Here is a 26,250-nt window from a genome sequence, read left to right as displayed (position 1 = left end):
TTATTCTGTAATCTGAAAGACTAGTAGATTGGGGGGGAGGGGGGTAAGTTAGGTTTATTTACTTATTTTTAGAGGAGGTACTAGGGATTGAACTTGGGACCTTGTGTATGCTAAGCATGTGCTTTATTTACCACTTGAGCTACACTCTGAAAGACTAGTAGATTAAAACTATAGAGCCCTTATAAAATAAGACATCTGTATTACCCTGAGAAGACTAAATAAATGGTGTCAGAAGAAACCAAAGGATATTTCTGTTGTTTATCTGTCAAAAAACCCAGTATGTTTACAGAAGTTAAAAAAAAACAAAAAACAAAAAAAAAACCACCATTAAATAGATTTAACATTATCTCTGCCACAAATTCTAACAAATCACAAACATAACTGCTATTTTAATTCATTAGTGGTGCAACAAAGTAAGAAACGGTAGAGGCTGTCAGCTCATCAGGTAAGTTAGGGATGAAAGTCTTAGAAAAGAGAAAAAACAGAAAAAGTCAAGAAAAGGGTAAAAAACAGTAAGAGATCTGAGAAAACAATTTTCCGAGGGCAAGAAATTTCAATTATGTGGGGAATAGTGTTTACCTTTGCCCAGGTGTGCCATGATTCTCTGCTGGAACAGATGAGGAAGTGAAGACCTTTGTTTCAGAAAGCTACATAGAAAGGAGTAAAAGATATTTTAATCATACTTTGTATAATCTCAAGTCAAAAATGTATCAAATTCCTGACAATTTTTAGTCACCAGTACTCTGATTATAGTTCAACCAAGAGGTGAGCTAAAGGAAAATACATGTGATCATGACATGTAATTTTCTTAAGGTGAAGATAATTTTGGATTGATAAGCCCACAAGGATTCCACATCAGTGAAACAAGGTAAAAGTCAGACCACAGTTCAAGTCCCAGTCTCACAATTCTACTTGACATTATACAAAATGAGAACACCAACAAAAGCCACCACCAATGTTACTTACAAATGCCAAAAAGTACAGAAGTTTGAGAAGGCAAAACAATTGATGTTTTCTCTCCCTGAGACAGATGGCTTGAGTATTATATTAGAAAGCTGTAATATTTTTGTTAAGTCATAGGTTTCCTTGCTGTTTTTATCAAAATAATTTCATTATTTACACATACAATAAACTGCAAGTATTTAAACTTAATAACTGAATAAGTTTAGTCATGTGCATACCTCCGTGAAACCATCACCAATCAAGACAATAAATGTATCTATTATCCCAAAAGTCTGCTGCTGTCCCTGTGTAATCAATTCCTCCCACCACTCAATCTTATCCCTAGGCAACTACAGATATGTTTTCTGTCACTATAGGTTGTACTTTCCAGAATTTTAAGTGGAATTTTAAAATACACAATCTTTTCTGTCTAGCTTTTTTCACTCAAAATTATTATTCTGAGATTCGTGCATATTGTTTTAAGGCACACAAGGTAAAATTTCTTGAAACTCCAATTAACATTACTGAAAGGCACGCTCTTTTATGTTTTCAAAGAGGGGCATGGGCTTTTAAAGGCTGGTAACTGTTGATCTAATGACATAATGTGAAAAACTAATAAAAATGCTATTTAAAGACTGCTATGATTCTCATCAATGTTACATGTCTCAGTGCTCTGAAACATGGTATAAAGTTAGACTTCCTCACACATTAATACTAAGACAGAGGCAAAGCAGACAGTAGGGGTTCATTTTCCATAAAAATAAACAGTGCTGAATTGATTATACTGTTTCAACAGGGAAGGCTTATGCTATGCTGCACCCCATTCCAAGGCAGTATCTTAAGAGCCCAGAGAAATCCATTTTTGCCTTAAATAATCTTACAAATTAAGACAAGCAGGAGAGAACCAATAAAGGAGTAGTACTTCCTTGAAAAGCAATAATACAGTAGATCTTAAGCCTTAAAAATATGAAGTTCAAAGTAAATGAGAACTACATTTCTCACGAAATCCTACCCCGGTAAAAGACAGAAAACTGCATTGTTTCATCCACCTGAGCTCTGGAAGAAATTTAGGATTTGCATTTCAGATTACTCACCTTTCAATCATCACTCTATATATATAATTTCAGAAAAATTTTCATAATTTTGACAATTCCTGAGAAAAGAAGATGTCCACATTCCCTATGCTAATTCTTTTCAGTAATTATACTGTGATACAGTATAGGCTATGTTGCAGAATAGTACTACCTCTGTGTGTACATCTGAACTGTTTGCTAGTGGACTTACATCATAAGACCTCATCTGAGACACAGAAAAACCCCATTGGTTAGGCAGGACAGTTATTATGATATTAATTTTAGGATGAAAAATAGGAGGCTCAGAAAGGAAAGATGCCTCATCTGAGGTCAACAGGTGAACTCAGCTAGAATTTGAGTATTTTTGCCTTCTGATAGCCTGCTGGCTTTCTAACCTGCCTATTGGCCCAGACAACAGGGAAGGTAATTAAAGCTTTTAGCCCTGGAAGCCTTTTTTCTCCCAACAAACTCTTAGCAAAAATTCTAGTAACACAAAACATTTAAAAGCACAGATCTGTTGGAAATAAGGTTAGGTACCAACAGGCTGCACATTCTTCCTCTTGTCACCAGTACCCATCCATCTGCTGATTCAAATAGCCACCCACTCAATCCAGTCTCCCCAGATTACAGGTCACAGGGAGCCTAGTGATATCATATCCCAAAAGCTTACGGCTGGTATGTGGCAGAAGCGAAAATACACCCTAAGTCTCCAAACTTCCCATCAAATGAGAGTATCTTTCTCCTCTTGTCTCACACCCTACCCAGCTCAGTCCCTGACAAGTGAGATAAAATCATGCTTAAAAAGAAAAAGCAGCAGCAGCAGCAGAAGTGTAGTTTGTTTCTTTAAAATAAAAAATAAATAAATAAAACTTTTGAGTACAAAATGGGAGGTGGGGGAATAATCTCAATAAATAAACAAACAGTCCGGGTCATTCTATTTAATTTTGAAGGTCAATACTTATAACCTCTTTATTCTATCCCTCCCAGTGTTGGCCATAGCTCTCTAACATGTACATACACACTTCTGTTCTGGGTCTTGAGAGTCAAACAGAAAAATGGTGTTAAGAGTATCTCATGCCAAACCCAGAATTTAGAGATCAACACTTCTCAGAAGCTAATGCAGTACACTCAGAAATGTCAGTGGAATAAATCAACATAAAAAGAGCCAGTCTGGGTGAAAGGGGAAGCAGTTGGGCCTAGAACCAGAATGATTTATTTGGGTTAATTTCAACCTCAAACACAGACTCTCTCCTTTAATAAAAAGGTTATAGATAAATTAGGAGTTTGGGATTAGCAGATACTAACCACTATATATAAAATAAACAATAAAGTCCTATTGTATAGCACAGGGAACTATATTCAATATCTTATAATAACCTATAATGAAAAATATGAAAAACAATATAAGCATATATATACAGATATATATTCATACACACACACACGTACAACACTGTAAAACAACTATACTTCAATAAAAAATAGTAAAAAAATTGTTTAAAGATAATAAAGAATAATTAACTGTTCACAGGCCAGGGCAATAGCGTCTGTTAGTTCCAAGACCAAATAAAACAAAATTAAGTTTAAAAATGATGTCATTCCTTTTTAACACCCAGGCATTTTCAAATGGAAGCTTTAAAACCAAGTTTCTTAAAAATCTCAAAGCACCAACTTCCTTCTGAGGAGCATATGCTGAAAAGAAAAGAAAACAAAACAAACAAAACACGGTAATCACAGGAGTCTGAAAGGGAGCCATGGAGGGCTGTAAGGTGTCTCAGGCTTTCCTCAAAGCACACATGCCCCTACCAGAATCCAAAAGAAAGATGGGTCAGAGCCGATGCTAAACACTTACATCTTCAGTCCAGTCTTCTGTTGTCCACTCTTCTACAGAATTCTTCCAGGCCCCTGTTAACAACAATCACAGCTTACAACACAAGTCAAATACTGTCTTACTCCAGATGATTCTCTACCATGTACTGCACAAGATGTATCACATAGCTCATGAGCAATTCAGTTTACAACCCAGAAGTATTAGGCTCTTAATCTATCTCAAGAAAACCAGTCATGTTTTCAAATGCAACTTGGCTCAGTACTATCCACATAAACTCAAAAGCAATGTCTCAAACTGATTTTTGCTTCAATGTAGGTAACATCTGAGCAATTGCTGTAAGGAGGTACAGCATATTTAACAAGGAGATTCTTGTGATTTATAGAATTTAAGAGAAGAAAATTCAATATCAGGCAGCTCTGTTTTGGATCTTAATTTCAGGCAGATTACTGAGTTATCAAATTCAGAGAAGCATCCTTTTCATACGATATTAGCTCCACTGTATGCTTTCCTGATAGGACTCCAGCAGAGCTGAGCATCAGTCCTATTCATATAAAGTCTGTTGCTGTAACTCCTGATGAGCAGGTACACAGGATGTGCTCAAACTTCTTACAGAACAATCATCATGTAAAACAAGTAAGAGCTTTAAAGAAAAGCATGAGTTCAAATATGCTGATTTTAATACTTACAGATACTGTGTAAGTATAGGTCCACTACTTTAAAGCATACATGAGAATACACACCCAGATAAAATGGTTTTAAAAGAAACACACCAAGATACTAATTATAACCACCACCAGGAAGTGGGGTTGTGAATGTTTTTCAGTTCCTTCAATGGAAGAAATAGGTTAAGCACCTTATCTATAATGAGGTTTGTGTGTGGGAAGAGGAGGGTCATACTCCTAAGGAAAAAATGCACACGACCAGAACTAACTTCTTTGGAATCATGTCAGTAACCTAATAACCAACCACCTCATAAATAAACCGATGGTTACCTAGGAAGAGTCTTTCTCTATGTAATGCTTTCAGTAGTATGTCCCAAATTTGAGATTGGTCACGGCCAACGCGGAATCTATGGAGCACAGCTCCTAATAAAACATCACCTAGGATATGCTACCTTATGGGTATAAAAGGGAGGTGTCTCAAACCTGAAAATATCCCCTGCTGTGAGAAACCTACGCACATCACGGAGAGACCTCACCCACACGGTGGATCACGGCGCATATGCATTACAGGAAAAGAACATGGGTAGAGGTACTCCCTGCTCTTCTGTGCCTCTCAACTGTATGTATTCTTGAAATAACAGTAAAGCCTGATGGTGACAGATTTCAGTATTTGAACTGATAACTGATCCTTTGTTTTGGCTCACTTACCATACCTTTAAATGGTTTCCCTAATTTCTCCAGAAATGTCACAACACAATTGAATTTATGTACCCTCCAAATATCTCTTTAAATTAAAATATTTTCATAAATCAGAGCAGAAAGAAGTAATAGTTTCAGTGGGGGAAAATAAAAAACAAAAAAACACATGGTGCAATTAGTCCCAGTTAGAAATAAGTACTGGGACCTTGTTCTCTAGACTCCTCCTCCTCTTAGAGAGCACACTGTGCATAAAGCTAAATGAACCCAAGGCAAACCATACATCTACACCTAACATCTTCCTCCTATAACAGGCCTTTCTTAAGTATAATATATAATCTCGAATCTTTTAATGTATTTCCTTCCAGACTTCTAAGTACATGTATAGTTTTAAAAGCTCACAAGTGGCCTAATTTCAAAGCTGGCTGGTATACAGCATTCTCAGTGCCACCTTCGTCCAACCTACCCTACGCTCATGCTGTCAGATTTATCAAAGACAGTACTCTTAACGGCTGACAAACTGCAAAAAGCTGAGGCTCGATCTAAGCAGTTTTAGGGACACTTGAATCAAGAAAGAGAAAGCATTTCAAAGCCTCAAAAATCATTCCTGAAACATCTAAAATTATAACAGGAAACAATTTAAGGTGGAATTTTCCTTAGGAATTCTGTCATCAATCATCAGCCAACTAACACTTGGTTAAAAGCCTAGATGTAAAGCATGATGATAGCAAATTACATGGATCTGATTAATGTATTAGAAATTTGGAGGATGAAAAAGTTAGTGAAAGCTAAAATAGTAAGAGAAAGTTTATGGGGAAGATGAAGCACAGCAAAAACCTTGGTGGCTGGAAAACATCTGAACAGAAAGACATACAAAGAAGGAATATTCCAGGGCAGAGAAACAATGCTTTGGCATTACAAGAGTCTAATTATAAAATATTAAAAGTAACCTAAAGTTCAACATACTTTTTTCCCAAAAGTTTTTATGTTGTGGTAGAATACTTCTAAAATTAACTATGGTAATCATTTTTCAGTATACAATTCAGTGATATAAGTTAAAACACACATTCCTTCATATGATAAGAGTGGCCTACCACTTAGGGGTATTATGAAAATAGTTAAAACACAAATTTATAGGATAAGAATCTGAGTAATTTAAAATCAGGCAGAAGACAATGTCCAGAACTGTAAACAGAAGTTCAACAGGTAAAGTGGTATGTCAGGCAACAGAGGGGAAGCCCCACATCAGAAGCCAAGGCCTGGCTGTTGCACTGACCCACCCTAGATACGCAGACTACAGAAACTGCACGGCATTAAATACAGAACAATTCAGGCTCAGGCCATAATCTAAATTTGGAATATTAAAATTTTACAGTGAAACCTTGGTCCCTGTTATAGACCTACAGACCTTTACCTCAAACATACGAGAAAAATTCAACGACATTAATTTATTCTCAGCTTAAAACAATAAATGTGAGATGCATGCTTTATGTTCAATTTAACTTGAACATATCAAAAGTACAAAAAGGCAGCTTTGGAAAAGGAGCAATGATGCAAAATCTGGGTTGCCTTGAAGGCCAAAGTGAAAAACATTTCCATTATCAAAAGCTGATTATTTTATCAAGTAGTTGTAAAAATGTAGTTCACATTCACCTGATTAATTTTTATTAGCTAGCCTTGGTTTAAAAATGGAAGCTCTTTTGAGCATTTTATAAGATTCTTAGCTAAGCATTACCCTTGGGTCCATAAGAAGTTTTGTTTGACAGATCCTGAGCTACAATTGGAGGATTTGCTGCCAGTTCTGTGGATCAATGTAAAATGGAAGGTATTAACATATCAAAGCAATTAAGGTATTCATCAGAAGAGAAACTGGTCAGCAAATTAAACTGAAAAGGGAAAGCATCAAAGCTTTCTGATGCTTCTTTTACACACAGATATACACTGTGTGTCCAAGAAAAAGTAAACTTACTGCAGTCCAGCTATGACAGACTGCTATGATTCAGCCATAAATCTCATCAGCCAGACGGACCCTGAGCATTCAATTTGCATCCCTTGTTCTCATTCCCATGTTCACCAAATTCCCTTCTCACTTGTCAGACACAGCATTCCAATCTGTTTAACAAGTTTGTTTTTAGTACATTTATAAATTAGTATTTTGACTATCTTTCAGTTTTTCTATCTTGGTTAATGTGAGTCTGACTAAGGAATGGATCTGACTATTAACCTGTCCTAAAGTCAGGTTTCCTTTTTTTTTTTTAATTCGCACATATTTTATTGTTCTTTTTCTTTTCTTTTTTGTTCTGTTCTAACATATTTTTATTGAAGTACAGTCAGTTTACAATGTTGTGCCAAAAGTCAGGTTTCTGAGCCTTTAAGGCTGTGGGTTAGACTCAGAACTTTATTATCAACAAGACAACACCATTCTGTGAGGACTCTAAGAAACAGCCAGCACCCCATCAGATGACAACATCTTTTAACTGTATTTTACATCAAACGTGTTTTGCTTATCTAAATATTTTCCAGCAAGGAATCTGCTACTGTAAACGAGAATAAGGAGATGGAGGGGGAAGGGTTAAAGAAGGCAGAAGGATGAATAAGAAGAAAGAAGCACATCAGTTAATGGACTGATTTGACCTTCTGTTTCAAACATCTGACTTAAAAATCAATAGAGGTTATAAATAAAGCTGCTATAAACATCACAAGCAGGTTTTTGTGTGGATATCTTTTCATTCCTCTTCAGTAAAAACCTAGGGTTGGGATTGTAAAATTGTACGGTAAATGTATGCTTCCACACTAGGAATGTATGAGTTCAATTTACCACTCCATCTCCACTAATACTTGGTACTCTCAGTTTTCTTTTAAAACCATTTTAATGGAAGAACCTACTGGTGGTAACCTACTGTGGTTAATTTGTATTTCCCCAATGACCAATAATGATGAGCATATTTTTATGTTCTTCTCACCCATGTATCTCCCTTTGTGAAGCATCTTTTGCTTCATATCTTTTGTTCATATTTCATTAACTTTTAATTTTAAAATAATTATAGATTCACAAGAAGTTATCCTTCACCCATTCTTGCCCAATGACCAAACTGCATCTAATTATAGTAAAATAGCAACAACAAAAAGACATAGACACAAAGTGCGTGCATAGTTCTATGTTAATTTTTTGTTCCAGTATTAAAAATTTACCATGATAATCTTTTTTAAGTGTACAATTCATTGGCATTAAGTAATTTACAATGTTATATAATCATCACCACCCATTTCCACAACTTTTTCATTTTTCATTCATTTTTAATTGCTCATTTATTTTATCAAGTTGCTTATTTTGTTATTAATGAGTTGTGAGAGTTCTTTATATATTCTATATAAAGTCCCTTTTCAAACAGAAGTTTTAAATAAGTATTTCCTCCAAACTATGCCTTATTCTTTCACTTTAGTCTCTTCTGAGGAACTGTATTTTTCTTTTATGACTCATGCTTATCTCCTATATAAGAAATCTTTGCCTAACCCAAGGTGGCTAAGATTTACCCCGTATTTTTTGTTTTTAAGTTGTGCTTTCAGATTTCATGTGTAGAGCTATTATACACTTCTGGTTATCTTTTTATATAGAGTATAATGTATGCCACTGAACGGCCTTGAAACCTTTGTCCAAAAATCAATTAGCCATGTGTCTGTGGGTTTATTTCTAGATTTGTTATTATACAATTGATCTATCTCTACGCTTTTGCCAATTTCAAGTCTTGATTACTGTAGCTTTAGGTAACTTCTTAAAATTAACAAGCGTGAGTCTTTGAATGTTGTTAGTTTTCAAAATTGTTTGTGCTACGTTCATTCCTACACTTTTCTATAAAAATTTTAGAATCAAGTCATCAATTTACACCAAAACACCTGCTAGGATTTTTACTAAATGTGTACCGAACCTGTATCATCAATGTGGGGAGAAACGACATGTCAATAATATTGAGTCTTCCAATTCATAAACACTGAGTACCTCCCCCTCTTTTGGGGTCATCTGATATTCATCATCAAGTTATATAATTCTCAACATATAAATCTTGCACATACTGTCAGATTTACTTCATGTTTCTGTACTATCATTTATTATTCCTTCTTCAACCTCTCAAGATTTTTTTTATTGTAATACTTAATTATTTTTTATTTGGGGGGGTGATTAGGTTCACTTATTTTTAGAGGAGGGACTGGAGACTGAACCCAGGACCTCGTGCATGCTAAGCATGCGCTCTACCACTTAAGCTATACCCTCCCCCCTCAACCTCTCAACTTTGTACTTTACTGTAAGATTTCATATTTTCCATTTTCTTTTTTTAACTGATTAAGATTTTATTCTATACTTTACATTTTCATAGGCAGAAATCTTATCTTGCATATTATTAGACTTAGGTTATCTTGACTTTTCCATTTTCTCTTTGTTGATGGTTTACAGAAAATTACCTGTTAACTGAACTACCTAGCACCTTATTAATTTTAATAATTAATCTATATTCTTTTACATTATTGCCAAAATGACAGGTTTCTTCCTCCCTTTCCACTCCTTTTCTTTTTCATTCCTTAATTCAATGGTTAGGACCTCTGGTACAGTGGTGAATAGAAATAATAAGAGTAATTCTCCTGTTTCTCTTCAGTTCAACTAAATCTTTAGCCTTTTATTAAAAAAAAAAAAGTAATAGTAATGAGAGTAAACCCCTTGACTTTGCTACAGAGGAACAACATTCTATAAATCACCACTAACTGTAATGTTTGCTGTAACTTTTGCAGCAATCAGGAGTGGATGTTGGGTTTTGTCAAATGCCTTTCCTTATTGAAATTATATGAATTTTCTCTTTTATTCTGCTAAAGGAGTGAATGATACTCATCTTTGTTACTGAGATATAACTCACATAGCATAAAATCTATCCTTTGAAGGCACAGTTAGTTTTTAGTATATTCACAAGTTGTACAACAATCACAACTATCTATTCCAGGACATTTTCATCACTCCAAAAAACCCTGAACCCATTAGTAGTCACTCCCAGTTTCTCCCAAACATTCCCAGCCTCAGCAACCACCAATTTACATCTGTCTCTTATGTATTTGCCTAATGTAGAAAATTTTATCTATCTACTCATCCACTGAAAGACATCTGGGTTTTATATTGACCTATTTCTTCCATTCTATTGGGTATATATCTAGGAATTGTTTGATTTTTTTTAATGTTATACTTGAATACCAAGTATAAATTTTAACATGGCCATTATATACTATCCTTTTTCTAGTTCACTGAATTCTGTTTTTTTAATATTTTGGCTTAAATTTTTTATATATGTGTTGAAGAGTGAGATTAATCTGTAATTTCAAATGTTAGCAAAAAAATTGACAAAGCATCTTTCTTTTTTTTTTTAAATGCAGCCCCCACTACCACAAATTATGCAGCTGAGCTTCCCACATCTGGGGAAACTGCAGGGGTCAGCACATCCAGAGTGCAATGGATGAGCCTCGCCCTGGGAAAATCACCTTTGTGTTCATGGTATCTCCCCTCTCAGGTAAGTATGACAAAGAATCTTTTTATGATTTTTAATAGCTGTAGCATTAATTAATTATAATTATAATCTATTATCAAGATTCCTCTTCTTATTCCTACAATCAACTGTATCTGTTTCTTCTCCTTGCCTTTATCAGTCTCACAATAAGCTTATCAATTTCACTAGTCTTTTCAAACTACAATTTTTATAACTTTTGTTGGTCCTCTCTATACTATCTTTAATTTCTAATTCATTGATTGTGCTTCTGTGATGGTGACACTGTCTTTTTTAGATATTTATTGAGCTATATCTTTGTATTTTGGGTTATAATTTATGAAGTGTCAAATTCTGTTTTATAAATATAATCACAACAATTAATATATACTATCATGAACAAATCCTCAAAAGAGCTCTATTAAATAAGCCAATTAACAAGTATTCATCCATGAATTTTAGGGGGAAAAAATTATCCTAAAATTACAAGATACAAAAAAGTCTGCAAAAGCAATTGCTGCCCCAAAGCTATCTCTCATCATCTACCTCTTTGTCTGGCTAAATTTGTGTCCACTGTTAGGAATGGTAAGTACTTTCTGTTTCCAGTCTTCCACTAAGAAATTCTATATATCCCTGACACACTGAGAGTTGAGTGTGGGTTTGTACTGACTTACACACATAGAATACAGCCTCTTCCTCAGAGTGAGAAAGGGAAAAATCATATACCTTATCATCAATGAGATTTATAAATGAGAGACTTTGGAGGTTAAGAACCAACTAACAGTCTCAGAGATAGGACAGCTGCTTGTTTTTCATTTCTCTCCATCAGAGTTCTTTAATGTCATCTCTGTAAGTTAAGAGCTCAAACATTAAAACTCATCTCTGGCGAGAACAGACACTTACCAGTTCCCTCATCCGCACCATTCTGAGCAGCTTCCCAAACTACCGATTTTGTCCCACACCCATCTATAGATGGCGAATCTGAATAGTCCGCAGGATTAAATGTCCTTGGTTTGAAATAAATAAAGAATAAATGCAAATGAAGCACTCACCAAAGTCACAGAATTAACTGTACATCATCTTCCCAGAAACAACCCCTAAGAACCAATATAAGAAATTTCACCCTACCACCCCTTCTCCTATTTAGTTACAGTCAATTCTTTTAGCCATCAGAATGCAGATCTTCTGAAAAGCAGAAGCTGCCTAGGGATCTTCCATGTACTCTTGTGTGCTGCCCCTACTCCCCCCCTAAATTGTTGTCCTCTGCATCCTAAAGCAGGTGTGGAGACCTGTAATAGTTCTAGGCAGGTTAAGGGCTCTAATGAAAAGCCCCTCGCCCCACTCCCCACCAAAAACCAAGTCTAGACTTAAACAGGCAACAGGTCTTTTCTTTCCAAGTCAGAATTCAAGTTTGGCTTTGAACCTTTTAAAATAGAAGAATATAATCCTTTTTGTTTAGAAATAATAATATAGATAAAAAGAAAACATTTTGTTTGGGACCTCTCTTTTTAATTAAAATCCTAAATACCCATGATTCAGAAGTCTAACTCGAGCCAAATTAAATACCATCTCTAAAATTTTTACAACAGAATTTAAAAAAAAAATTCAGTATTATTGGGGTATCATTGACAAAAGAATCACAAAAGAATTTTTTTTAATTAACAGCAAAATACACAAACAGTTTAAAGCTACTGGGTTGGGTTTACATGTTTAAATGTTCTGGCAAGTTTGCTTCCTGTGTTTTCATCTTCCCTTTGTCCACAGGGAGTTCATGCAGAAAAAACAGAGATGGCAGGAATCACCATCTGAAGGCAGTGACACCCAACAGTGGTGCCCTGATAGATACGGAGAGATAAAGGGCTTTTCCTGGAACTAATTCCTTTCTTTTCCTTTCCTTTCCTGACTGTCATCTACTTATGGCTTTTGTAAGATATTTAAAAACTTTTAATCAAAATCCAGGGGGAGCTAATGTTTTGGATAACAGCAAAAAGTGAAAGAACAACTAGAAATAATGAATAAATAACTATATAACCTATTTAATAACGATATACTTATTCTTCACTATTACAATTCAGGGTAAAAATGATCACTTTTCACAAATAAACATTGCATTTACTTACCATTCAAAGACAATTGCTGGATTTACCAACATAACTCTTAGGCAATGGTTTTCAACTGGGGTGGTTGTGCACCTCCCTCCCAGGGAACATTTGGCGAGGTCTGGAGACATTTTTGATTGTCACAACTTGAGGAGGGGTGCAACTGGCATCTAATAGGGAGAGGCCAGGGATGTTGCTAAACATCCTATAACGTCAAGGGAACCCCACCACCTGAACAAACTATTATCCAATCCAAAGTATCAATAGATCTGGGGCTAGAAATTCTGCTCTAAAGCTTACTGCAATACAATTTTATTCATGCTGTTTTGCTTTTACAATATTTTCTCTTTAAGCATAGAAAATATCTGACTCACCAGGATAAATAAACTGAGTATAAGACAGAGGAAGGAAAAGAGTAACAACTAGAGAAGGTAGCAACTTCAAAAATAGGATGGTTAAGACTTACCCCATGCCTTGGGTTGAGAATCTTCCTGTCCCTCTCCCTCTGCCACGTCCAAATCCTTTCAATTAAAAAAAAAAAGTGTAAATGATATTTACGTCCTTCACAATTATAATTCTACCAACTTCATCCAATATACACCACTACCCAACTACCCAAACATTACTGTCACTGTTCCTAACAGCACCAACATCCCCAACAGTGCACCCAATCTGCTGGTCTCTAATGACACGAATACCTATAGTTACTAATTTCAAAGCATAAGAAAGAATTTAATTTTGCTTGTATGATATTTATCATATGTAGCAGCTTAACATAGGCAGGTTATACTTAAAAATATATTCTAGGTCTTTTTAAATCAACTGGTGCAAACAGCATGACATCATAAGCGTCTACTATAAAACAAAATGAGAACCAAAAAGAAGAAAACGCTAAGTAAACTGAAGGTACTATCATATACCATTTTTAATACTAGGGCTTTTAACCAATGACCAAAATGGCAGTAAATAAGAGAGCAGACAAACAACAAGAAGAAATAGTTTTATTCAGCAACTCTCCAGTTTTTCTTAATCAAATCCTAAAGTTTGAAGTAAAGACTGAAATGCAAGAGCTAAAACTATACAACTCTTAGAAGAAAATATAGAGCATAACCTTCACAACACTAAATTTGGTAATGATTTCTTGGATATAACACCAAAGAAACAGGCGAGAAAAGGGAAAAGAGATATTAAACTGATGCATCAAAAGATACGAACAGAGTAAAAAGGCAACCTAAGAATATTTGCACATCATTTATTTGATAAGAGAGTAACATCAAGAATACATAAATAAATTCTACAACTCAACAATTGGATTCAAAAATAGACAAGGGGCTTAAAATAGACATTTCTCCAAAAAAGATACACAAATGGCCAATAAGCAAATGAAGAGACTCTCAACATCACTAATCATTACGGAAACCTGGCACTCATTACAGTGGAGAGAGAGAGAATAGAAAATAAGTGGTGGCAAGAATGCAGAGAAATTGAAGCCTTTGTGCACTATTTGAGGGGAATGTAAAATGGAATGTGGAAAACAGTATGGCAATTCCACTCTCCACCCCCTCCAAAAAAAATAGAATTATCATATGATTCTGCTATTCCACCTGTGGGTATGTACCCAAGAAAATTCAAAATGGGGTCTTGAAGAGGTATTTGTACACCCATGTTCATATTCATAGCAGACTTACTCACAATAGACAAGACAGAATCAATTCAAGTGTCCATCAATGAATGAATGGATAAATAAAACGTGGCATATACATAAAGTGTAATATTATTCAGCCTTAAAAAGGAAGGAAATTCTGACGCATGTTACAACATGGATGAACCTTGAGGACATTTTGCTAAGTGAAACAGACCAGTCACAAAAAGACAAGTATTTCATGATTCCACTTATATGACGTTACCTAAGAGTAGTCAAATTTAGAGAAAGGAGGTTGCCAGGGGATATATTAGCTATGCTAACATAACTAAATGTATATTTAATCATGTATAACTAACTTATCCAGTAGTTCAAGTTAAACTATTAATATGGTCTTGACAAAAATCTACCCTATTTCTAGAGACAGGAAAACAGAAGGAAATATCTTTAAAAGTGGAGGAACCCAATCTAAAAAAAAAAACAACACAAAAACAAACGAACTTATTTATAAAACAGAAACAGACTCACAGACATAGAAAACAAACTTATGGTTACTGGGTGGGGTGAAGGGGTTGGAAGGGATAAATTGGGAGTTCAAGATTTGTAGACACTAACAAATATATATAAAATAGATAAACAACAAGTTCATACTGTATAGCACACGGAACAATATTCAATATCTTGTAGTAACATGGTGAAAAAGAATACAAAAACAAATATATGTATGTTCATGTATGACTGAAGCACTGTGCTGTACACCAGAAATTGACACAACATTGTAAACTGACTATACTTCAACAAAAAAATATATAAAAGTGGAAGAATCCTAATCATGCATATCAGGGGCTACTGTCTATTTCAACACTGTCAAAAGGCAAAGGTGAGACTTCACACACAGTTCACCATGGCCTACAGAAAAGTCAGAAACTCGGGTTAAAAGGAAAAAAAAAAAAAAACTAGCTCTAAGAAGAAAGCTTTCTCCCCCCCCCCTTTTCAAATGGAGGTACTGGGAACTGAACCAAGTACCTCACACAAGCTCAGCATGCGCTCTACCAACCAAGCAATACCCCCAAGAAGAAAGCTTTCAATGTACAAGTTTTGGCAAGACTACAACCCAAAATTTATGAACAAAGTAATTTAATCTTAAAGTTAGGGGGCAGGGGAATCACACAAGAAAACCAGTTCTCAGGATACATAATCCTTAACTGTAAAAAAACAAACAGACTTTGGTATACCCATGCAATGGAATATTATTTGGCTATAAAAAGAACTGAAGGACTGATATATGCTGGAACACTGTGCTGATATATGGCATAACACTGATGAACTTTTAAAACATTAAGCTAGGTCAATGAAGCCAGTCACAAAAGAGCACATACTGCAAGATTCCATCTGCATGTTATGTCCAGAACAGGCAAGTCTATAGAGACAGAAAGTAGATTACTAGTTGTTTACTTCTGAGGCGAGGTGGGGTGATGAGGAAGGTGGAGGAACTGGGAATTGATAGTTAAAGGGTACAGCGTTTTCTTTGTGAAGGGTGATGGAAATGTTCTGAAATTGATTATGGTGATGGTTACATAATTCTATAAATATACTAACATACACTGAATTATAAGTTTAAATGAGTGAATTATGATATGTAAATTACATCAAGAATTTTTTGGCTATTATAAACACTGTTATCAATGAAGAAAGCAAAAGAAAAACACAACTTCTCTTAATATGTGGGTTCACGTGCACCCATTCAGTGGCATACTGTGTGACAAATGGCACCAACCACGGTTAAATATTAAGAATTAGTGGCAAATTCTTAGAAAGAGATTCTGCTAAGAAATCATTAAAAAATATTTAACACTTGAGCCAGAAAGTAGGATGCGCATGAAACAAGAGAAAGGAATTTATAAAAGAAAAACATACCTTACGACCCAAAATTCAAGAAATCCTTCAAGTTCCCTGGAAAAAGTCAGGATCAACTACCTATCTCCATGTCTCCAGAGGGCAGTAGCTGCACCCAAGTATGAAACAAAAACAAGCCAAATATCTTCAGATTTTTAAAAACTCGAGCACATCTTCATGTAAATTTTAGCAAGATAACAAAATTGTTCTTTCCTATTCACCAGGCTACTAGTAATATTGTTTTCTCTGTATATACCATTCCCCTACACTGTTATCTGTTACAGATAACTGCTTTCATCTAAAAGCAGAATAAAGACTCGGGATCTTTTAATAAAGAAATACAAGATTAAAGGAGATGATCATAAAGAATAAACCAATGTTATGATAAATGCTATACCTTTACTCAGAAAGGTCTCTCTAGGAACTCTGTACTACATCTATGTTGAATTAATTGCTCAAGCTTTTAATGTTCCACATATATGTCTTACACTGAGAGCCAGAGTAGGAAAGATGCTCATTTCCCATGAAAAAAGCCGAAACTCAATAAACAGCTAACTACCTCTGGTGGGGGGAAATCCTAGTAACAGACCGCTAGAGCTGAACATGTTTAACCTAAAGAAAAGTGAGTAGGGAGAGTGATTCTAATCTAAGAAGACAGAAAGCAACCCCTTACCATCATCCCCAGGAGACTCTAAGGAGGGCACTGATAACAGCCAGAAGTGCCAGTAGCTGTGTGCTCCTGAATTTATCACTGCACACTCTGGATCATGAAATTAAAGATCTTTATGTTCCTGACTAGTTCTAAAGTTCTTCGTATAGGCAAAAGTCCCCAGATTTTCCAGGTTGGTCCAGTGATAAAGATGGCTGCTGTGCTGACTATGAGCTGCCCAACTTCCCAGAGGCCTGTTCAGCACTCACAGAGAGCAGGGCATCTCTCTGGTGCTTGTGTCACTGGGAGACTTAGGAGTTGGGCAAGTTGTGTCTTTCTGTCCCCAGGTCAGAGTATATCCACAAAGAGACAGGAATACTCCTTCCTCAACCCCAAAGCAGAATAATGAGTTACATGACAATAGCAAAATGCCCCTGGGATTCACTGAGGAACAAAGCATAGAGTCTACACTCATATTCCTCTTTTTAGCTTTTCTTCAGCTGGTCTGATTATAAGTGTGTCAATTATTTCAGGAAAGAATTAATGGATTCTAACATGAATGAGTAAACGTCTGATGGGGAAAAAGGTTATTTAAACAGTCTCAGAATACTGGCCCCCCCCCCAAAATATGTATTAATTACAAAGGAGGGAGTAATCTTCCTTAAGAAAGCAAACCTAACATCACTAGCAATAGGACAAAACTGTATTGTGTACCCTCCAATATGATGTACTGAGGACAGCTGATCTCATTCTGCAGCATTCCTGCCAAAAACAGACAACATGAATCTAATCATGAGGAAGCTTCTCAGATTGTTAATGAAGGACATTTCTACACAAGAGTCCACATGCATCCAAAGGGCCGAGGCCATGAAAGACAAAGACTATTCCAGATCGATGAACTGTTCTGGATTGAAGGACGCTAAAAGAGACAAGGGGAACTAAACACAGTGTGTGATCCTGGATTAGAACCTGAACCAGATTATCTTTTAAGCTTATAAAGAACATTAGCAGGATAACTGGAAATTTTTAAATAAGGCCTGTACATTGTATCAATAGTGATTTCTTGATTTTATCATTTAAGGTAGCTCTGTGAGAGAATATATTTTTAGGAGTTACACGCTAAAATATTAAGGGGTAAAATGGCATGTTTGAAATTTATATGCAAAGGTTTCAGAAAAAAATAATGTACATACAGAGAGAAAAATGATAAAGAAAATGTAGTAAAATATTAAAGTTTGGGGACTTTGTAAACATCATGTAAAATTCTGCTGTATTTTTTTTATTTCAAAGTAAAATGTTAAAGCCACACCCTAAGCACTTCTGTGTGTATTTCATATTCCAGTAACTACTACTTATTCTGTGAAAAATCCAAGTTGCTTTCCATGTTTACCCTAGCTAAGATGTTCCTTCTCCACAGAACGTTCCTACACAGATTTTCATATGCTTTCCTCCTCCTTACCTTAAATCCATCTCCTCAGAGACTTCCCCAGGTCAACCTAAAGGAGACCCTACTGACAACTGACTGCATCACCAATCATTTTCTTAAGTGAACAGTGCTTTACTTGACTGTCTCTTCTCCTTTCACTGAGGATGTAAGGGATCACATCTTATCTGCAGTGGTATCTTCAACAAGCTAACAAGTACCTAAATATCAGTTGTTGCATTTAATGCTGATATGTAACCTCAATTTCATAAACATGGACTCTTTTAGGGGCGTAATAATGTCACTATTCAATTACCAAAAATAACGTAGCTGTTTAGCAACTAATTTAAGAGCACTACATTTTGTAAAATACTTTTTATACCAGGACCCGAGAAGGCATTGCAGAAAATTCAAAAATTAAAACTACAATGTTAGCACATGGCAGTGCTCAACAATTACTTTTCAATTGTATATAAATACAAAACAGTGAAGTATGTTAAGGTAAGGAGTGAGAAAGGTTTGGTAGTAAACTGTTATTTTTCATGCATTATTTTTCTTCCATTCAAAAGGAAATCACTCCCCTGCAACCTCAAGTATTATTATCTTACCAGATTCGATCACACCAAAAGACAAAACAATACACACATGATGCCAAACCACGCATCAAATAACAAGGTTAAGAAACTCATAGGAATAAAAGCAGACAGTGGCTTGACTGTAACTTCTTACACAATAGTAAGCAGTTTCATCCTGGAACACAGAATTATACTTAGTTTTTCACTAACTAGCATGGCATGTGACAAAGAACGTTACCTAGAATACTCCAAATCTCATAGATTTGTAACATGATCTTCAATATAAACTCAGGATTAAGTAAGTACTACTCAGGAACTCTTCCAGTTATGCAGTAGATACTTCATAAATAACGGCCAAATTCCGTATTTTGCACACAAAACCCAGTATCATTTGATGGCCATGTACCTCTGAATGGTCAACATTTATAAAGTTCCGAAGGTTTTTGCACCAACTACCAGGTACACTTTCCAAAAAGCAAAGACCAGGACACTGAATACCACCTGGCACAACTCCAGTTCTCCTCTGAAGGGGCTATTGTTTTCTCACAAAAACACATATCTCACAAGATACCCTTCTGTGAGTATTTAAACTTTAAATGAAAAATTATCAGTGTCACACTGATTCTTACTCCTCTGAATACAGAGAAGACATTCAGGGAAAGGTATACAAAAACTGGGATATAAAAGGAACTTAATTTTACTTCATTTGCAACAGTTTATACTTTTCATACTGTAAAATATACTCCCATTTTATTTGTATGATTTTAATGTAATACAGAGATATTAAATTCTTAATATAAATTACCCTCAAACTATATATTAGCATATTAAATTCATGCTATTTCATAATACTTTTTAAGCCAACACTGTGTAGATAAGGAGGAAAGGGGCAATTTACTAAAATTAACTAAAATTAAGGAAAGGGGCAATTCACTAAAATTTAACATTTTAGCTAATTTAATCACAAATGTAGATTAGTGTTCTGAAGGACAGCCAGTGTGAAGTTAGCAACACGTGCCCACAAGTATGGTCAAAATGTATAATGTATGTAAGGTAAATAGTAATGTATAAATTTTGTTTGGATCCTGATTCAAAGAAATCAATTATGAAAAGACATAAATAACGAGAGAAATTTATGTATAGATTAAGTATTAGATAACAAAGTTAAGTGTGAAAATAAGCATTATGTTTACATGTGAAAGCATCTACATTTTTCAGGTGTTTCCCACAGTAATTAGGAGTAAACTGACCCCAAAAATCTACTTTAAATTATTTCTGCAGCAAGAAAGGGAGAAAAGAGATAAAGCATAAATGGCTAAAATCCTTAAGCGTTACTGATTAAACATGAAGGGACATGGGGTTCGTTTAAATATTGTCTCCACTTTTCTCTATGTTTGAAAGTCATCACAATAAAAAAAAGGCTAGAAAAGGGAATTATAACTAAAATCTGTTAGAAAATTACAATCTTATTTTTCACTGTGCCTGGCAAATTAGTACATAATTTTGCCCTTTTCTGATCTCTGAAAATCATTTACCTTTGGCCCATACAGAAGTTTAGTAAATGACAGCTGGATGAACAGCCAAGGAAGTCGACAGTATATGTACCACCTGCATTATTTCTACCCTTAATATTTCTGATTAAAAAAATTCGGCCCCAAACACTCAGCTGGAGAACATTCACAACTGCATTCAACAACGTATCAAACAAAACGTCAGTTAATTCAGGTAGCTTCTCCACTGAACCCAAACAAGATCTGCCTATACATCAGGTATCTTGATTTAATAACTGTGAGGAAATTCACTTACAACTCTAAAGTATGTGGAACTACATTCTTGAAGAGGCATCCCAAATTAATAATTGTTAAGAAATGATCACAAACAGAAAACACTGGGCATGGTAATCAAGGGGCAAACAATTTTAATCTTAAAACCATTTATCACATGGGTAAAACACAGCTGTTAAAGTCCAATATAGGAGAATTTAATAATGACTTTTTGATCAGAGCTTCAAGTTCTAAAGTATACCTATAAAGGGCCTTCTCCGCTCATTTGAAAACCATCTCGGTTTCCTCAGAATTACATGATCCAAAAACACTTCATTCTTAGGCATCAGCAAAGGAATCAAAAGATTTCAGATCAATCCTTCTTTCAGAGTACACTGCCGTGCCCTGGTGCTCTGAGTGCACCCGGCCTCCTTCCCATCACAAGCATCACCTTCCCCCTTATTCTGTCTTACCTCTACCACGAGCTCGCTTTCCACGGTCTGAAGGCTTGTCCCCTTGACTGCAGTCAATTCCGTTCTCTTCACCCCTAACTAAGGAAGAAAAGAGGACCCCTTGTACATAATTGTACCAAATAGTTATTAAAAACAAGGACAAAAAGACTTTTTTTAAATCGTTAAAATTTAAGCAAAGGGTATGGAAAACAAGAAAAACAAAACCAGAGTGGCTCAGAAAGTGAGCGACAGCTTAATTCATAGGTGAAAATTCAAAAAGAAACTAAAATGACATACCACTTTTTATTTTTTCTGTTTGGACTTGCCCTCCCCTAAAGTAAGTTTGTTTCCAAAACTTATCTTTGTTGTGCAACTATACACCACAAAATTTGCTCACTGGTTAAGTTCAAAGCGTGGAAAGGCATAGAACAGCGAAAGAGCGAGACCAAGGAAACATTGAGTTCTTGAGGAAATTATTGTTAGAGGTTCTTCCAGGGTGCTCTTCAGAAGATGCCAACACAGTCTTTTCTTCTCCTCAACTCTATATAATGTCAACTCGACATTAATGACTCTATAGAATACAGAAATATTATGAACAATACTGGCACAACTTGCTCCCTTCATCTCTTTCAGGGCTTAACTCCATGAGTTGTGAGGCCGTCCTTGACCACCCCATTAAAATTTGCCAAACCCTCTCTGCTTTCATTTTTCTCCATAGCATTATTTCTTCATAACACCATTAAAATATTATATTAATATGCAACATGTTACTTCTCTTTATTGTTTCATCTCTCTCCACCTCCACTGAAAGATGTTTTTGTTCACTGCTGTATGCCTATCAGAAGGATCTGCTACACTGTACTCAATAAGTGTCTGTGTAATAAATAAACTAGCAAAAGTCTACAAGGGGATATGGTAATGATATATATTTATTCATTCATAATTTAGCTACTTTGGTACGTCTGCAAGGCAGGTAGTGTTGTTTTGCGTGAATAATATCAAAACCTCAGTCGAATGGAAAGTACTTATCTCATCTCAGCACAAAAAAAAAAAAGGAGCAAGACCTCTGAATTCTGCCCACCCCATCCCCAAGCATCCACGTTTGTGTGTGTCCATGTCTGTACAGATGTGCACACAGGAACGCTCCTGGTTTCTAGCCAGGAGCCATTTCAATGCCCAAGTCTGGCAGAAATTCATGGAATGCTCAGTGTGGAAATGAAACATAGCCCATCTCCCTTGAGGGGGGTCACAGCACCACAGCTAAGAATGTGGGAGCTGCCACCACTTTGCAGGGTCTGTATCTTTGCTCTAAGTCCCTGGACAAATAGAGACCTCAGAAGCAAAAAAAAAAAAAAAAAAGTACTGAGAAAACCCTCCCTATTCAACAATTTTCCTTTTAATCTGACTCTTGCCCATACCACAAGTATCTGTTAAGTGGAGAAGAATAAAACAGCTTTATCTACCAGCAAATGAAAAATCTTTAAAATTAGAGGGTGCACTTGATTCACAACAGAAGGCAGTCTTAGGACACAACACAACTACCCTCCTACAGCCCAGGTCAATGCTAACATGAAATTGCATCAGTGAGAGTTCTAATGAATTACTCCTTGGAGCTCATTACTAAGTGTTAACTATAATAATAAATACTGCATTGAGAGCGTGGATTTATGGCCATTCACAGGACTACTTTTTCAGCTTTTTAGAATGCATGAAAATTTTCATAATACAAAGTTGAGGAGAAAGGTCTGTACTTACACTCTCTCCCACGACTGCCACCTCTTCCTTTCCGGTTGTTGTTTCCACGCCCACGACTCACTTCTCTCTCACTTCTCTTCTCTCTATTCTCTTTGTTTTCCGAACTCTCTTTTCCAAAATTCTTCTTCTTCCCTCCTACAGTCTCCCAAGAAGTCTACCAAAAATAATAGTGTTTATTCAGAGTTGTCTCTTGAAGTGTATACAATCATCAAGAGAGTGTCCATTTATCTTTCAAACTAATTACCCACGCCTTACATTGCCTACCATTTTAATTCTTTTCCACATACGTATTGTATCCTCTAATGATAAAGACAGCAAACCTCTTGCTAAGTTTCTGTTGCTGTATAGAGCAAAAAAGATTACAGCAACTAGCTGAGCTGACAACATATATGCCCACCATAGAGCCTTTTCCTATGCTGTTTTTAAGAATAATGTATATGTTGTTTCCCCAAGCTCCCACTCTATGCCACACCCACCTACCTCAGTAGTAGGTCTTAAACCTATTAATGAATAGCTCAATGACTATAAAATTACATAAGATGATTCCCTGAAATCTCAGGAGTACAACTTTTCCCTATTCAGTTATCCAAGGTAACCATCTTAAAAAATTTAATGGTTGAGATATTTTGGCTTAGTTTTTTTTTTTTTAAAGATGCCCAAAATTTCAACTTCAAAGACCTGTTCTAATGATAAGTCAAATGATTTATATCACCTCCCTTTTCCCGCAAATCAAATCAAATCACACATATAAAAATTGTTGAGAAAAGAATGAGACACTATGTTCTTGTGGATAAAAATGTATTGAGATTTCGATCAGGGTATGTTAACTGGGAAATTCCAAAATTGGCCCATTTGTTTCTATTTACTTTAATTCACAAGGGATTTGAAGTGATCTGATTCCAAACTAAGAGCTATTTTAAACTTTAAAAAGAAGCTTAAGAAAAACATTTTATCCAAATAAATGTAAGCACTGGAAATTAATAAAATTAAAGATACAGCTGAATTATTTCTAAAATGGTGGAGGCCAGATTTAAAACACCTAAAGGAATTTTTTTAATATATCTACAAACCTTTGAATTTATGTTTGGTTAAATATAAAATGATTGAATGTGGAAAAAATACAAATTAAACATATTATTTTCCACTTCTAAGGTTTGGTGAAGATTTTAAAAACTGACACCCAACAGTTATGACAGAATAAGCAGGTATTCTCAACTCCAGTGGACATGCAACTATTCTAACCTTCCAGGAAGTTTACCTGGCAATAGTGTCCAAATTTTAATTTGTTCACAATTTTTGGCCCAGCAATTCTACTTCTTGGCCTTTATTCAGAGGAAATAATCTGATAACACTACAAACATTTATATACAATGAACAGCAGAATAAAAGAGTGGAAAATTCCCCAAATATCTAGCTTAAGAGATTACCTACTCTAGAACATCCAAAGGGAGAAGTATACAGCCATTTGAAGAGTTATCCATTCTATACACCGGAAATTAACACAACATTGTAAACTGACAATACCTCAATTTCAAAAAAGTTTTAATAAAAAAAAATTTTTAAGACTTATCCAGGTATACATAGAAAGAGATCCATAATACAAGTGAAGAAAGCTATCAGCAAACAGCATATAAGATAGGAATACATTCTTCAGCTTAAACAGGAGCTTGTGTATTATTGAAGAAAGTTAGAAGTCTTTATCTAAGTGGGGACCTTTAATCTGATTTAACCTGTTTATTGTTCTGCACTGCTTTTTTAATTAACAATAGAGATTCTTTATTTCAGAAAAAAAAATTCCATAGTGTACAAACTCAATCAATTATCTTCAATACAAATAAACTAAATACGTAAGACAGCATCCTGTCCTCTTATATTAACAAGACAAAAAGTAAATTCTAGAGGTCCTGGAAAAATTACACACAGAGTCAGCACAAGTTGCATGTATAAACAATGTATAATGTTTTTACAGGGCCAGACCTAAAGGTATTCAATCACGATGAAAGGACAGACTTTCTATGTCAAACATTTTGAGAAAAACATCTTAATCCATTTCATTCAGCAAAGGATACCCTTAAGCAAGTCTTGGCTTGTGAATTCTACAAAAACTAACAACAACTTATTGGGGAAGAAAGTAGAGCAAGGGACATTTAAAGGGCAATTGGTCTAACACCACAATAAATGCTAACAAGAGTAACAAATGTTTTGAACATTTTTCAAAACAGTCTGCAAGAGTGCACACAGGTTTTGAAAGTGAACCAAATAATTCTAAAAGATTTTCAACAGAACTTCTGGCAGTCTTTGCCATCTATGTTTGGCTACCTGTAGAACAGGTCTTAGGAAATTCTAAGAGAAAGTCCTCCCAGACACCACATTTAGTCATCAGAAGAGCAGGCTTCCAGGCCAGCTCATACAAAAATCACTCTCTCACCCCTTTATATTTGCCAAGAACTTAACACAAACAAATTACTCTATGAGTGTGTGTGTGTGTGTGTGTGTGTGTGTGTGTGTGTGTATTACTCTATATATATATAAAAAACACAAACTATATATATAATATATATGTTATAAATTATATATATATAAAACACAAATTACTATATATATATTTTTTTAAGCACATTAATGCAAGGGACTTACATCTCAAAATTAGTTTGTCACTCAAACAACACAGCATTATGATGGGATGAAACAAAGTTCAGTACTTATGACCATGTTAAATGGTTTCCTTTGACAATTACTCATACATTAGAAAGACAAACTCATCCTCAAATATATCATGGACAAATCCCCTTAACTTTTTTTTCTCTTTCAAAATAATAATTTTGTTTCATAAGACCCTGGCACAAAACAAGGTTAGCCAACAGGTCAAGATGTGTTTGCTTTCATGGTTATTTTAAATGTTCCTGCTCCCAGAAATCCTAGAGTGCTTACATTCTCTAGCAGTCCATTCCAATTACTCTACCGCAGATGGAAAGACACTCCTCACAGTTGGTCAGCCGTGACTGCCACAGCCAGGACTCATTCTGCCTCTCCATCTCTCCCGCAGCCCTCTCACCTTCACACAGGAATGTGCCTTTTGTGTCTGTATTCAAGCCCCAATCTGCCATTTTTTGATATTTTAGAAACACAATATGCCAGACCACTATATGATTTCCAGGTTCAAGGGGTAACCAAAGAGACTTTCACCACAAAACCACCTCCTTTGAGTTCAGTCCCACATGAAGAGAGGAAGTTGAAAAGGAGTGACACCACAGAAAAGGAATGACAAATCTG

The 26,250-nt window shown here is 35.4% G+C and overlaps 1 protein-coding gene and 1 pseudogene across 1 annotated transcript in view; both read right to left on the bottom strand.

Annotated features, from left to right (window-relative positions):
* Nucleotides 1-26,250, bottom strand: part of UBAP2 (ubiquitin associated protein 2) — a 95,427-nt gene that overhangs the window by 26,291 nt on the left and 42,886 nt on the right. Inside the window, exons 5-10 of the mRNA XM_031447277.2 lie at nt 22,978-23,131; nt 21,244-21,321; nt 13,289-13,343; nt 11,627-11,730; nt 3,868-3,920; nt 580-647 (exon numbers count right to left, since the gene is read on the bottom strand). Coding sequence (XP_031303137.1) covers nt 580-647; nt 3,868-3,920; nt 11,627-11,730; nt 13,289-13,343; nt 21,244-21,321; nt 22,978-23,131 — 512 coding nt within the window. The remainder of the gene's footprint in view (nt 1-579; nt 648-3,867; nt 3,921-11,626; nt 11,731-13,288; nt 13,344-21,243; nt 21,322-22,977; nt 23,132-26,250) is intronic.
* Nucleotides 10,580-10,758, bottom strand: LOC116151814 (U1 spliceosomal RNA; annotated as a pseudogene).

The sequence above is a fragment of the Camelus dromedarius genome, chromosome 10 (assembly GCF_036321535.1).
Source record: "Camelus dromedarius isolate mCamDro1 chromosome 10, mCamDro1.pat, whole genome shotgun sequence".
In the NCBI taxonomy this organism is placed as follows: Eukaryota; Metazoa; Chordata; class Mammalia; order Artiodactyla; family Camelidae; genus Camelus; species Camelus dromedarius.
Note: the sequence above shows the minus strand (reverse complement) of the source record. Positions and strands in the feature narration are given on the sequence as shown.